Genomic DNA, 16580 nt, shown 5'->3' on the forward strand with positions numbered 1-16580 from the left:
CTTCAAAAATTCAAAGAACGGGCCGACTTCTTTGTTAGAGGCTAATGCAGCTGGTGACTTAGTTAAAACCAATGCTCATTTACCATTCTGAAAATCCTAGGGCCCTTAAGAATTATAGTAAATCTAGTCTGCCTGTGATCTGTAAATGGAGCAACAGAGCCTGGATGACAGCACATATGTTTACAACATGGTTTACTGAATATTGTAAGCCCATTGTTGAGACTTACTTCTTAGAAAAAAGATTCCTTTCAAAACATTACTGCTCATTGATAATGCACCCGGTCACCCAAGAGCTCAGACGGAGATGTACAATGAGATTGATATTGTTTTCATGCCTGCTGAGATATGTGGAACATCCGCTCTATAGCCCATGGATCAAGGAGTAAATTTGACTTTCAAGTCTTATTATTTAAGAAATACATTTCATAAGCTGCCATAGATAGATTTGAGCAAAATAAATGGAAAAGCTTCTGGAAAGGATCCACTGTTCTAGATGCCATTAAGAACATCCATGATTTATGGGAAAAGCCCAAAATATCGACATTAACAGGAATTTGGAAGTTTATTTCAACTCTTATGGATGACTTTGAGGGGTTCAAGCCTGCAGTGGTAGAAGTAACTGCTTATGTGGTAGAAATGGCAAGAGAACTAGAATTAGAAGTAGAGCCTGATCATGTGAGTGAATTGCTGCAATCTCATGATAACACTTCCACAAATGAGGAGTTGCTTCTCATGGATGAGCACAGTAAGTGATTTCTTGAGACAGACTCTTCTGGAGAAAGTGCTGCGAAGCTTGTTGAGATGACAACAAAGGATTTAGAATATTACATAAACTTAGTTGATAAAGTAGCAGCTGGGTTTGAGAGGACTCCAGTTTTGAAAGAAGTCCTACTGTGGGTAAAATGCTATCGAACAGCATTGCATGCTACAGAGAAATCTTTAGTAAAGGGAAGAGTCAAGTGATGTAGCAAACTTCATTGTTGTCTTATTTTAACAAATTGCTGCAGCTACCCCAACTTTCAGCAACCACCACCTGAACAGTCAGATGCCATCAACACTACTGACCCTCCACCAGCAAAAAGATTACAACTTGATGAAGGCTCAGATGATGGTTAGCATTTTTTAGAAATAAAGTATTTTCAATTAAGATACATGATGTGCATTGTTTTTTTAAACATAATGCTATTGCAAGATTAATAGATTACAGTATACTGTAAAAGTAACTTTTATATGCACTGGAAAACAAAACAAAAAAAATAACGTGAATCACTTTATTGTAATATTTGCTTTATTGTGGTGGTTTAGAACTGAACCTGTAATATCTCAGAAGTATGCTCACAATAAGATGTGTATAGATACTCTATATAAGTTGATATGTCTCCGAGCATAGTTATTTCTTCCATTCCCCAATGAAATGTATCTTTTACTAGATAGACATTTAGGGATGTTCCATGCCTAGTTTCCTAACATAAGAGCAGATGTCATAATATCAAAGAATGTGACTGTGCATTCCATGGCTTGGGTTTTGTTCTATGCAGCCCTGCTTTTCTGATCTTGTTCTGCTTAGATGCTGTAGCAGCCAACTAAGGTAACTGACTTACCCACACATGAAAACAACACTGTGGGCACTCTAACAAGGTGTGATAGAACAGCAGGTGGGTTCTCCCACCTATGATTCTTTCTTTTAATTAAATTTGAGGCTTGATTCAATAGAACACACCACCAAAGTTTTTGTTAGAGTTCTCAATTAGAATTTATCCTGTCCTTTTAACTGTTCCCACTAGAATAAATCTCTTCTACCTCAGATTAACTCAACAGCTGAATAGCCTAAAAGAAACTCAGTAGCCTGGCATAGGCATGGGATTGACACTACCTTTCAAAATCAACAAAAATGTAATTAACAAAAATATTTACAGACATGAATACTGTGTCATTCTATAAGTTAACATTGCTTACAGGTTCTTAGATTAAACATTTCTGCTTACCACTTCTAAGCTGGGTCCTCCCAACTAAATAAAATCTCAACAGCTTTTCTTTTAGATTAGATTTCTATAAGGTTTATCCCACAAACAGTAATAGGTTTAGGAAGTTCCCTAAACTTCCTTACAAAGAAAAACAGATGCTTCACACCACTCTTTCTCTGTCTCCAGCTCTTGCTTCTTCTAACTTCTAGGATGATACAGCTGTTTTGGGGAATACTTGCTGAAGTTCCCTCTGGTCAGACATAACATGGGCACCTAAAATATGTTATGCATAACTTGGTTTGCTCCTAATATTGTCATGTTAGTCACATGAAATTTAAAATTGCCACTCATTCAGATAATAATTACAAGTTTACTAAAGGGTACCATCCAATGTGGCTGCCTATAAGTCTCCACTTCTTCCCCAGCCCCATCACCTTTCCCTCAGTCACCTACCATGTCATGCCCTACTGTCTTTACTGCAGCTTTTTCCTCATTCTAAAAGGTTGAAATGCCCCCCCAAGGCCTGGGATGCAGGTAGCAAGGGCTCTAAGATAAAATACGATGGGGGTTTTTTGGTCTTATCTCTTTTGCCTTGCCCCCTTTGTCTTCAGGCCTGCCCACAATTGCATAATTGCCTCTAAGAGCAACCCCAAAATGGATTTATGTCCTTGGTTGAGGACTTAAACAAGGTTCTGCATCCCTGTCTCAGTCTATTATGATGGACCACTGGACTTACTTGCCACTAGCACCCCAGGGTGATGGTGCCTGAGCAATTTTAGATGAATTCTGGAGAGAAAGGAAGAGAGAGAGAAAAGTTACAAATGATTGAAAGAAGTGTCTGCAATGAGCACCAATAGAAAACTGTGCAAGCAACCAGGGAGAAAGCTTTAGTATCCATATACAGAGTGCTTATATATTATGGATCAAATTATTCTTCATTACATTTCCTTTTGCATAAAGGATCTATACTTCAAACAATTCCCAATAAAAAAGACACACAAAAGAAACAGTAAATATGTCTTGGAATAAGTATTTCACCCTTTGTTGGCAAGCACATACACAGAAGAAACGTCCACTCTTCTTGTTTCAAGAGGACCAACCAGTTTAAGATGATTGACACCAATTGGCTGCTAATACGCAGCTCCTGTATTGTTAATGCTTACATCGTGGTTCTTCATACCCCATATTAAATTTTAGGTGAGCTGGAAGGAATCCATAATGATGGTAAGAAAGACTGGGTTGCTGGAATAAGCCATATGACAAAGATGGCAGGCCCCATTTCCTCTTTTAAACTTTTTGAGTTTTCATTTTTAAATCTGAAGACTAAAAGGAGCCTTCAGAAAGAGCCAGTGGGAAGTCCTTAAGTATAGTTGTGCATTTGGATCAGTATATATGTGACATTAGTTTCTGTGTATAAAAGGCAAAGGTGATAGAATTTCTTTGGATTTAAAGACTTAAAGGGTGTGAAGAGATACAATATACCAAAATGTACATAAAATATACACAAATTGGGGCATAATCCACCAGGGAGGTCACCTGAATATGTTTCACTGAAATGAATGCTTTGCTTTTGTGAGCTTCTATTTCTTTCATTAGGGCTTTTGTAGGTGAACTTGCCCCCTGGATCGTGCCCTTGATTTATATTTTTGATATCCCACCAATTTCTTCCTGTTTTCTGCATACCCTAGCCACTAAAAGCAAATACAATACAATACAATGACAAAAACAAAATGAAAGCAACACACAAAAGTAAAAAATAAACAAAACTGTAAGCTTTTCTGCCTAGTAGAACAGAAATGCTTTCTCTGGGTGGCAAAAGAATCAAGAAAAGAGGCTTCCTATACTTCATAGAGCAAAGTCTTCTACAGCATTGGTGCAGCTACTGTGGAGACCCTATTTTTCATTACTAGGCCTCCACCCTAGATGGGACAAATCTGATCTTAGGATGTACATGTATTGGTATGGGAGGAGGCGATCCATCAGTTTTATAATTCTGGATTAAACCTTTGAACAGCTACTTTTTACAGCTAGCTGCATGTAACTTCTTTTCTACCACAGTCAATTAATGTTTGTCACAGTTGAGCTAAGGAAAACTTAAGACTTAATTTCTTTCAGATATCCAAGATTCTTTTAATAGGAAGCCAATGATCTGGTTCAGAGGCAAAGGAAGCTGCATTAGTTCACAGTAAAAACATCAATTTCAATGGAAAGAAGTTTAAGTGGACTAAACTAGACTAGGAACAGTTTGACTACCTACTAAAACATGGTGAGTTTGTACAGTAAAACATGTATTAATTTTATGTTGATAATAAATAGGTCAAATAAAGGAAAGTTAAAATATTATAAGGCTCTTTACCTAATCTTGAATCTAAAATGGGTACAAAGCTGTTATTGCTGAGAATGATTTTTCTTCCTTATTAAGTAGCTATCATCACGCATCTGAATGGCTTGTTCAACATTTCTTTCCCAAACTATGCATATTTACTCTTGCAAAAAGCAAACAATATATTGTTTATCAAAACTCTTCAGTGATGCTGACAGTGGAAACAGGACTGAGAATAGGTATTGGCTACCAGCTCTAAAAACATTAATTGCACTGGATGTTAACAATTACTGGAATGTGTATGAGTGCTGCCATGTGAAATATACCCTGTAACATGAAACTGGGGGAAAACACGTATGTTTATTGCTTGAGTATTTCCATTACACTTGGTTTGCATGTAATGCGAAGCCACCACAGATGAGTTTTTCCTCAGGGCTTCTTGCAAAATGGCTACCTCTTTGAATATTTAAGGTGTGAAGGTGCACCATAGCTTATTTTTATGTGTAAACCTGGTAAGGGAGAGTAGTTGATGTAGATGACACGTAATGAAAAACTACTGTGGTTGAATTTCCTCATGGGATTTCTTGTCACAGGGGCATCTGCCATTTTGAATAATTGGGGCATGGAAAGGAGTGTGCAGTAAATTCCCATCACAGGTGAATCCAGTGAAGGTGTGCATCTGGAATAATTGACAAACTAACTGAAATCTTGAAAGAACCAGTGGGTTTTGGGTGGCTTGTCAATCACCCCAGCAACCCTCCCTTATGGTTCACACATAACAAGAAGTCATGGCAACAAGGGCTTGGAATGGTAACTTGGTTGCCATAGATGCTGCAACCCACTAGGGCTAGTAGGACACAGCAAGCCATCCTGGTCTCTGTTTCATTGGCTGTCCCTACTAAAACACTATTGTCACATTGCATCTTTTTTCCAGGTACACTTTACTGGGAAGATATGCAATTCCTATTGACCTACATGTAGTTTGGACCAAACTCACAAATCAGAAAATTGTCCAGTATATATGGTATAGTGAGAAGCAATAATTCCAAAATGTATCAATGTGTTGCTGAGACCAGAAAGTACCTTGAAATACTCAATAAGTGCTTTTGAATATTTTACAGCATGGTCTCTTTTGAGTCGAAACATTCTCCAGTATAGAAGTGCCAAACAACGGTAACTGTAAAGAAAGGAGAGGGAGAAAAGTACTTCATTTTTAATAATCTAAATGAAAAAATAACAAACCAGAAAACTTTCTAGAGCTCTGTATAGTCTACTTATGGTTATGTTTAAAGACTGGAAACAGACAATAGTCTTGAGCCAAGATGAGGATAATACAATATAGTCCATGTTGCTCATGTTTATAGGTCTTCATTTCTTTTGTCCTGCTGTTGTCCACTGATTATTCTGCATAGCTGAATTTAATTACAATGAATTATTTTTGTTACTGTACACCAATGGGATATATTATACATGACAGGCAGTATGAAAGGTTCAAGAGTAAGTAAATTAGTATTACCTAAAGGAAATAATATGTTGCAAGCTCTTGAAGTACAAAAAATAAAAAAAGAAAAAATAAAAATCTGCAGAACAGGCTGAACAGAAAAATGAGCATGTGTCTTATAAACAGTGGTTGCGTCATCATAATATCTTTAGCTCTTTGAAAAAAGCATGCATGATCTGTATATTTCACATGTTTATTAAGTTACATCCTTCTCCTATGACTGGAACCTCACACAATGCTAGTTGTTCTACCTAGAGTTTATCTGGAAGATAATCAAACAAACTATTGTTTGTTCAATACATTGGTTCCTTGTTTGCCCAGCCCCTCCTTGTGTCCCATGTATACTAATGACACACTAATATCTTTTATCTCTCCTACCTGCTGCCTATATAGCCTGGTGGAACAATCTATGGTCATGGGTTTGCACCTAACAGCAATGCAATCAGCATTCGCAACCCAAGAACAAAACATGGGGTCTCTTTCTAGGTTGTCTGTAGTGATCAAAGATTGATTTGTAGTGAGCCTGAGTTAGCACAACATGACAAGCCAGAATTCAACAATCCATAAGATGAATTAACCACTCTAAAATTGCTAAAGGGCAGTGCTAAAGCATGATTTATTGGGCCCAATGGAACCTTTAATTTGCTCCAAACACACTATGAAAGGCTTTGTCTGCTCTGAAAAAATGAAGGATCCATTGGTTGGATTAACTAATAGAAGGAACATCTGGAGAATCAACTGACTGGAGGATGAACTGGCTGCACAAATGACATATAAAGACCCACTGAATATAGTGGACCCCTCCTCAAAAAAGGGATCTTTCCAGAGCTATGAGCAGGGTGGGTGGGGGGAATCCAAGCAGGGATCACTCTGCTGCTGTAGAAAGCTCCATAGTGGCTCTGAGGTCATTACACTGGAAGTGGACCACAAACCTATTGGCCCTTGTCCCCTGCAAAGAGCTAGACATACTGTGAGGAGGAAATGGAACTGTAAATGTCTCTGCTGCCTTCTGCCCTGCCTGGAAGGGCTTAGGGAAGCTGGAGGACTCCAAAAGCGTAACTCACATGGGATTGCACTCTTGGTTGCCTTATGCCTTTGCCTGCTCAATATGCATTTATATCTGGATATGACAAGTGCCTTTTACGTGCCATTCTTATCTTGGGGTCCAGCATTGTTATGCATTTGGAAACCGAAGGTCTAACTCAGGGATCCTCAAACTTTTTGAATAGGGGGCTAGTTGAAAGGCTGCGGTGACTGTTGTGGGCCAGTGCGGTGGGGGTGCCTGGGGGTGTGGGCCGGTGAGGTGCCATCGGGCGTGCGCGAGGAGATCTCCCAGTGAGTCCAAAACCATCTCCGAGTGAGCAAGCCACCACCTCCCTGCCTGTGCTGTGAGGCGGCGGCGAGCGTGTACATACGGGAGGCAGGCAGCGGTGGCTTGCTCACTTGGAGACCATCTCCGAGTGAGTGAGCCACCACCTCCCCGTCCGTGCAGCAAGCACGCGTGCAGGTGGCGAATGGTGGCGTGGGCCGGATGGATGGCCATGGTGGGTCAGATCCATCCCATCCTGCAGGCCGTAGTTTGAGGACCCATGGTCTAACTGATTCACCCTCAAACATTCTGGGACATATCTGCAGCTCTGACTCCCAGTATTCCTGACATTTTCCTGCTCCAGATGAACACGGTGCTTCTCTAGAACACCCTCTACCGGGGTCCATTCCCTACTTCTGTCTGTGTATTTTAGTGCAAGGGCTTGGACCAGCAGCTCGTTGTTCCCATTGAATTATGATTTGCTTTAGCAAATCTTAAAAGACCTAGGTACTCTACATAATATATGGAAGTAGGCTTCTAAAAATATCCTAAAGCATGACCTTTGTTTGAGGCTCAAATTTCTTCTCATAGTATTAGTCTTGAAGCCCAGATTACTCTCCCTAAACTTCATGATCCGGGCTATGTCCTTTTTGTATATTTTGGGCTTAGGCCCATCTACTGGATGTCATTTACTTAATAATAATATGTCAGAGCTACTTAACAGACATGAACTGGATGCAAAGGCAATGGTCACCAACCCCAAGGGTTTATGTTCAAAATTTGCAGAAGCAGAGGGGAAAGATACACAATGTTACACACTGGAACTGCCATATTGGCACTTCAGTGCTAATTTCAGAGCCAGCTTCTGATAGCCTGGGTTTCAGATATGTCTTAAGGGGATATAATTAAATGGTATCGCCCTTAGGAAACAATTACAACTACTACTATTTAATTATTTCTATACTCCCCAATAGTTGAAGCACTCTGGGAAGTGAACAACAGAAATAATAATATATTATTACAATACTGTACTCATTATTTGAGCAGGTTGAATTTTGTATTTTATATTACTTCTTAAGAACAGCATAGGTGATTTTAATTTTCTCCACTAGAGGGCAATCTCTACTTAGGAGAAGAAAAAGATGTTCTGATATGAATACAACAGATCCATGGCACTATGCCCAGTTTGCTTTGTATGGAGCCAGACAACACAATAGACTTACAGTCCTCAAGTCATAACTCTCACCCTGTAACCTTCCCAGGTACAGTGAATATGCAAATGAAAGCAACTCATCTGCTATGTGGCAAGCAGTGAGTTAGGGCTGCTATTCAATGCTGTTAACAGAGAATCTCTCTCACTCTCACTCTCTCTCTCCCCCCCTCCTCCACTTTCCCTCTGGTTGACCTTTCTTTTTAAAGAGATGCAATACCTTTTTTGCACTTGGATTAAATTTCACATACTGATGCTAGCTTTGTAGGACTGTTTGCAACCTTCTAGTATCCCTACCTCACAAAATGGACAAAGGCTGTAATCACACCTGAAAGTAATCCCCACCAAATCTAATAGGGCTTACTTCAGAGTAGACATATATAGGATTGTGCAGAAGGTCAATTTAAAAAGATCTTTTAGAACCAGTTTCAGTACTGTAAGAAATTCTTGAAATATTTCCTCTAACAAAATGATAGCAAAGGAAAATTGAATTATTTTTCAAATTACTTATCTGAAAGGTTACTTTTAAATTATAAATGTTAAAGATCACTTTCATTAACTATGAACAAATTTGTTTTTAAATATATATTTATTTATACTAAAAACCAGATGCTGAGGACTCCTCTGTACTTTAATGACAGTGGTTCCAATCCAATTTTACTTGACAGCAATCAGTCCTCTGTTACAACACTGAATGAGTCATATCCATTCATGTCAAAAGTAAAGTGATGTCCAGTTCAGTACTGCTTAGACATGTATCAAAATGCAAATGCAATTTTTAATATTTTTTTTGGTAGTGCCAGAAGGTAGCTATTAAGGATTTGGGCTGGCTCACATGTCATGCAAACCCACCCTGGCAACAGGCCACCATGAGTTGCTTGTTTTGAGGACATCCATGGGGTGCCCAGCAGAAAATGGGGCTCACCATGGGTTGTTTCTCTGCTCCCTCCTCTTCACTGCTTTGCCACTGGGATCATAAGCCACCACAATCTTTTTCCTTTAAACCCTTTCCTTCCCTTTTTCTGGTGATTGCCTTTTGAAATCTGACTTGACAGCATAAAGAAGGAGGCATGCTACCTGTTCCTTTAAAATATGTTTTTGTGCCCCAAATGAACTCAATACTTTTCAAAGATTTCTCTCTCTCTCTCTCTCTCTCAAATATTTATATCCTGCCTATTTTACTACCAGCTTCCCTAGACGGCTTTTACAGTTGGACTTGCACAAGTGCAGAACTATCTATAGCAAAGGTCTCCGATGGTAGGATAGGGTTGATAGAAACATTCCTGGCAGTGGAAAGGAGTGAGCAGTTTCCAACTGAAGCTTATCAAGGAAGAAGGAGGGACAGTCCCTGCCAAGGGCATCTGGTTCATGCTATTGCCCTGACCTTTTCAGTATAAACTGCTGGCAAATGGGATTGCAGGAGATGGCATAAGGAACAAAGGGGAATCCTAGGACTGGCTGCTCAGTCTCGCCCTATTCCCAGGGCAGATGGACTGAAACACCAGATTCTTTGATGGAGGTTTTGTCTCCCTCTGGCCTCAGTTCTGCCTGGAAGTGTTTTTTCCTGACTGACAACTGAGACCATTGCTCTAAGGAGACCTGTTGTGTACATAATGTTACAGCAGGTTAGGTTTCCTGTTTTACTGGAGAGGGTGCACCAGGGAGTCCATCTGCCGAAGGACTGGGGCATGGTATGGATGGTTATATTCTGTTTCCACATTTTGTTCCTTGTTCCCCTCTTGCTTTCTTTATCTTAGTCCCCTCCTCTTTCTTAAACAAACTTATATTCCATACATGTTTGGATGGAGTTTGAATGAGTTGTGGTGCTAAATCCAGTGTCTTGGACTGAAGGGCAGAGTCTCTGAAGTGATAGAGAATGGCCCAAGAAAAGGAGACTGAGGAAGGCATTCTTCAGCCATTTGTTACAATGTCCAGAAAGAAAGCTTTACTTGGGCAATATCCCAGGTAGTACCTGCTCTCAAAGTACAGCCGATATGCATTTTGAACCCAGAAAGTGTCCAAATCATCCCCCCCCACTTGCTTTCCCTTAAGGGAAAGCAAAAGCACAAGTGATCTCTGCTTGCAAAAAATGGGAAACTGGATTCATTCCGCTTTTGCAGTGACATCCTCTTGTCATTTTTGCCCTTACACTCAGGATGAGGTACATTCTACACTCTTTTCTAAGACTCTACCGGCTCAGGAAGGTACAAAGGTAGGCCCAAGCCCTTTCTCTGAGTGCCTCTTAAAAAGGGGTTTTGACAAGGTAATCGGTGCTTTTTTATACTAATGTAACATGGAATATCATGTCCAAACTAAGTGAAAAGGCAAAATAACAGCTGTTCCTTAATTATTCTAGTATTTGATGTTTAGGACCAGGTCACTGATTAAAGTAAATATTCAAATAAGTATTAATTTACTAACCATAATGCTGCTAACTGTTTTTCTTCTGGAGTGGCACTGGCGCCTGAGTGGGTTTTTAGTCTCACTGCATACCTTCAAAAGATAAAGAACAAATTCAGCAAATCCAGACAGACATTTTCTAGCAAGTGTCAGATACAGAAGCTGGACTGTTTTATTTTGGCTGAGAGTTACAATGCAATCCTAGGCAGACTTACTCAGAAGTAAGTCCATTAATTTAAAATTTTAAAATTTCCAGATAAATTTGTATAGGACTGCAACTTTAGCTGGTCACATCTATTCACTTTCATTATCATAATCATGCCCATCCACTTTGTCTTCCTTTTGAGTGGCAACCCTTCTCAAGAACTGCTATTGGATCTGCTTGCCTGTGCAGTTTTAGTACAATAATTCCTTCAAAACCCTATTCTCCGCTTATTCTCATGGAAACTAATCCGATAACCACGGTTATTATGCTTTAGTTTTCTACTGAACATACTTTGATTCTTTATTTAAGTCTTGCTGCTCCCCCCGCTTTATGCCACCCATGATTAAGGCTTCCTTCAATTGACTGCAATTCTCATTCTGTCCTGCACTGACTGTTAGAATGACTTAACTCACTGGCTATTTTCCTACATTACATCAAAACTCTCTGGTTCTGTTTTCAGTCCTTCCAGCTATCTGATCTATTTTGCCTCCCAGTTAACCATATGGCTTCACTTTTTCACTTCCTTAAATGGCTTCTCTTGGCATTATATCATGCTTGATTTTTTTCTAATTTCATGCCCTTTTATAACACTGTTCTCTTCTTCTGGTCTTGATTTATAAGCCCCCTCATGTTCTCTGAACATACTACTAATCTTTTCTGCAGACCACTGCAGGATGCTTTTCCAGTGAATGCTCGTCTAGCTTCTCTTCTTCTAATAATAATAAAATCTAAAACCATTGGCATTTCATTGCATTCGTTTTGTTTTTCAGACTTCTGCAGGATCTCTTCACTATGCCATATTTACAACTAGCACTCTAGCCTTTGTTTCTCACTTCTACTGTGTGTTTCACTTTCTTAACTGGATTAAGACACCTTTGGACACATGACCATTATTACTTTCAAAAATTTATGCTACTTTTTATAAATTAAATATGTCATCCATTTAGTGAGCAATCCTATGCATGTTTAGATGTAAAAATATTCTACAAATCCTAGAGTGGGAGCCACAGGACTATATTCTGTCTAAACATGCTTAGGATTGCACCCTTAGAAAGAGAATGCACTCACAGCTATAGGGTAGCTGCTTTGGTTGGAAGCTGAAGAAAGAGGGACAGGTGAACATTCATTTATTTGCCTCAAAGACCCTATGGTATTTGTGAACATTCTTTGTAAGTCCTCATACCACCCTTTGGGTATTTGCAGGTGCTTACAAAGCATGCTTGAAATATCCTCAAGTGAAAGTTTGACATTTCCATTTTGTCAGACAGTAAGCAAGTTGTACATTGGTGTAATTCATGAGGAGACCACAGGTAGTTTTCCACATATTCTCTTATGAATTGTCCTCGTCACCAAACAGACAGAAATGCATGAGAAGGAGGAGGCTATGCTTCAATTTACAGTACCAGTGAAAAGCATATCTGGAGCTTCCTCTTGTTGGCAGAGTATAAAAGTACATCACTGCCAATATAAGAACTGTGTGAGCATACATAATACACACAAAGCAGTTATTTTTTTCTGAACGCCATTTGACTCAAGCAGAATTAGACTTAGCAATTACAAAAACAAAATCCTTCTGAATCATATGATCATGGATTCAATATTAGTATCTTTTCATTACCTATAATTTCTGCCCATATTTAGAAAAATTCAGATCCATCCTTAACCTAGAAGTAGAAATACATGAACATAAGAGCCAATCTATGGTCAGACAATTCTAAACAATCTTACCTGATGAGTTCAACGGTTTCTGAATACATTGTATAAGGGGATTTAGATTCCATAGGTCCATGTTCCATAGCATTCCACATTCAATAAATGATAATGCAGCTTCAGCATAATTCAGCGCCTTGCCAAACTTCTCCACCTTACAAACAAATTCAGCATACAAAACCTCAGCAATGGCAAAACAGTGGCTAATACTTTGTGCTCACCCAACTGTTGATGCTAAAATAGTATAACACATTCTAAAACATTTTCAGATACTACTCCAGGGAGACAAAAAGAAGCGGGGACATTGGCCCATTCCAGATTATCATACACAGACTTTATAAGCTATGATATGCAGAAGCCTTTGGCTCACGCATGCACATGAAGGAAAAATACAGCAAGTGAGCATGCAGTATATCTTTTATTTAAAATTTATAAAAGGTAAAAAACCTTCTTATCCTGTCATGTGCATTTTCAAATATATTACAGACAAGATAGGAGCAGATGGTATAGAGATACAAAGGGAAGGCGGTATTTTGAAAAATTGCCTATATCCTTCTTTTGTAAGGAAGCAAGCATTGTATCAAAGAGCTTGGGTACAATAATATAAACATGAACTTCTAGCTAAAACAGCTTTGGAGGAGGGGAAATGTTACACCATTAAGCCACTTTTAAAACAAGATTAAAAACTCTAATTTTAATTTAACCAAGCACATATCAGTGAATTCACCCTGAATATTAAGGCATAGCAACTGAACTATGTACAGTTTTGTATTAATGTTTCTTACTAAAAAGACTAGTTTTTATCTTAAAAGATTACTAGTAGTTTTTTTCTGATGAAGGTTATATATAGACACTATTTATTAATAAATTCTTACCATTGCATCTGCTTTATGCTTCTTCCGTTTAGCTTCCTGCATAAAATATTCTACATTGTGTGACCTAGAATGCAACAAAACATGAGGGAAAAAATGAGTTTTCTTTCTTTCTTTCTTTCTTTCTTTCTTTCTTTCTTTCTTTCTTTCTTTCTTTCTTTCTTCTTGAGTCTTTTTTCTTTACATGGTTTGTTTCAAAAATAACAATACCATGCTGACAATATACATTACACGGATATGGCAAGCTTGACTGAAGAATCAGAAACAAATTCTAAACCAAAGAAACTATGAACAAATACCAAAAACAACCTAGAAGAACTAAGCAGTAAATATGACCTTAAAAAATGAATGCCGTTCTCAATCTAATGAAATTCTTTCAGAAATCAAGATGGAAAACATGTCCCAGAGTTTTCTAACAGGGGGGACTTTACTCCATCACACTGCTAGATTACAGCCCAGTCATCCATAGTTAAATAATGTGATACACTGAGATAAGTCCTGTCCCAAGTGTACACAACAAGTAGGATTTTAAAATATGGCACAAAGTAGTTGGCGTAAGGAGAAGGCAACAAGCTCTGGGATGGAATAGGCAGGAAAGGCTGTTGTTACATTGTTGGTTGTATGAAACACGAAAGAGACAGACGTTTCCATACTGCCACCTGGGAGTCAGTTTTACAGGATCTTTGGAGCAGGAGTGGGCAAGCCAGGCCAAATCCAATTCTCCTGGTGCTCCAAGTGTGAGCTTTGGTATTTCCCAGATGACCTTGCCTCTTTTCCTGGCCACACCCCCCTTTCCCCCCAACTGCTAGTCTTTTGGTGGTCATAAGTCAAGCAGGCTCTGTGCACAGTAGGCCATCAGCAAGATGTTCAAAACGAGCCTCTTAATGCGGAATTAAAAAGGAAGCAAGTACCATTTCTAATTTTTTGCAATATCACTAGTAGAAAGGCAGTAATCATTACAATACAAAGGAAACCTGATTCTGTGAACTATTATACCAGATCAGGATTAGCATTTTTTGAAATGCCAAAATTAACTGTAGATATTGGCTCTTTGTGCAATAAAACAAATGCCCTAATTATAGTTAAGAATAATTTCTAGTGTTGAGTTCTTAAAATATCTGATCACAGCAATTATAATAACTTTACAGACTAAGGTTTAAATTTAAAAAGTAGCAAGAGTCTTTCATTCTGGCATAGTATAATTCAAATCTTCCTGGGAAAAAGTATATTGACTGCCAATGTTTCTAATTAGTATTTTTAATTGGTAGTATGAATAATGACAGGACAGACTACATGTGTTGAATGATCTTCTCGCAAAAGACCCTAAAATTTTGTCTTCACTTTAACAAGGGCAATCTCCACACAATATCTGAGGTTAATAGAGGCTGAAATTATCTAAAAAATTTACTGCCTATCCATAAAGAAGCACTTTTAGCTGTATTGCCAGCAATTTTTCTAAAAGCATGCTCCAAGATAGTAAGAAATAAAGCATTTCTACTACTTGTTATATTGCAGGAACACTCAAATGCGGGCATGGAAGCAGCATTCAAATCAATTCCTTTTAATAGAAGTTCTCTTGGAATATCTGGTCTACAATTTATTTTAGATTATGCAGAGAGATAGAAAAGAAATGCAAATTGGTGCAATACAAAATTTTGGACACATAAAAAGTGTTTCCTTAAATAAAATACTATTATGGAATATTATATATATATTTAAGTCAACATTTTATTGAGTTCATTGCAGCTTAAATTCCCATCTAAACTGTTAATTGTACAATAGCTGTAGAGGCCTGTGCTACATTGCACCATGAAAAATGAAATTATAAGAAGTAAGTTGCCATCATGAGTCTCCTCTATATTGTGAATCTTCTTCCACTCATTCAGTATATCTGTGACTGATCTTTTCTGTTCACATTTGCTTCTATCCACGTTCCAGTTATCTCTGTAGGTTGAAGAGGCTTCAATCTACAGTTTCAACACAATATAATGCTCAGTTGTTCATATTTTTGAGAGCAAAAATTTTTGTATAGTTTTATACCTGTAGGAGAACTACACTGTCCATAAATGAATACTTTTATCCATTGTATAAAAGTATCCAGATGTATTCGGACAGGAAAAGCTACTTCTATTATTAGGAAAGGGTCATACAAAGGCATACAACAAGGAGATCGTTGCATTGATTTGGGGCATGATTGCATAGAATTGTGGACTTACACAGTTCATTAGTAGGAACAGAAATAAGTTTAACAAAATATATTAGCAAAAAGTTACTTTGTACTTTTAATATATCTTGTGCTCCCAGTATGTCTAGTACAACCTTCCCCAACCTCCAGATGTTTTGAACTACAAAACACTGCCATAACATGGCCAAGAGTTCTGGGTATTGGAGACTAAAACATCTGGAGGAGCTCAGCTTGGGGAAGGCTGGGGTAATGTTTTGTGAAGTGAACAGGTGCCATGAAAAATACAGTGCAATTCCATAAGTAATTCTACACGCGCACCATTAAAAAGCGAACAAACAAGAACAACTATAATATCTCTGTTGGTTAAGTCTGCACTTCTGTTTTTTTTATTTGACTTTTTTCATAAAGCATCTGCACAAAAATGGAAGATAACTATCATAAAGTTCCTTAAGTTCAATTCAGAATATGCCTTGGGTGTTTCATTTTGATGAACAGGCAATTATGGAGGCAATGTTAATCAAAATACATTAATCTCCATAGCAGAAATAATGTTTACTCACCCATCAGTAAAGATGAGTTTTGTTTTCCTGCAGTCTTTATGCATACTGGGTGTAGGTGACCACTCTTTTTGGCACTGTGGCTTGTTGCACAGTAAAGTATTTTCTGAGTTGATGTACACTGCTTTCTGGGGGAAAAACAAACCAAACCAAAAAACAAGAAAGAGGACTGTCAGGAATTAGGCACAGATTCAGCAAAGGCATTCAGTAAACAGTGAAGGCAGGGTTGGGGAACATCCAGCAAATGGGCCATCTAATATCTGCAAGGGTTCACTACGTAATAGTGCCCCTGCCCTGCCCCTTCTATTCAGGAAGGGGAAATTCTGATAAGCAGCTAATCAGAA

The 16580-nt window shown here is 38.4% G+C and overlaps 1 protein-coding gene across 1 annotated transcript in view; it reads right to left on the reverse strand.

The window, feature by feature from the left end:
• Positions 1-16580, reverse strand: part of AFF3 (AF4/FMR2 family member 3) — a 266117-nt gene that overhangs the window by 11157 nt on the left and 238380 nt on the right. Inside the window, 7 exon segments of the mRNA XM_044431098.1 lie at positions 2701-2750; positions 5371-5464; positions 10729-10800; positions 12641-12716; positions 12719-12776; positions 13498-13561; positions 16240-16364. Of these exon segments, the coding sequence (XP_044287033.1) occupies positions 2701-2750; positions 5371-5464; positions 10729-10800; positions 12641-12716; positions 12719-12776; positions 13498-13561; positions 16240-16364 (539 nt within the window).

Source organism: Varanus komodoensis, unplaced genomic scaffold (genome assembly GCF_004798865.1).
Source record: "Varanus komodoensis strain SLA01 unplaced genomic scaffold, ASM479886v1 scaffold1, whole genome shotgun sequence".
Classification (NCBI taxonomy): Eukaryota; Metazoa; Chordata; class Lepidosauria; order Squamata; family Varanidae; genus Varanus; species Varanus komodoensis.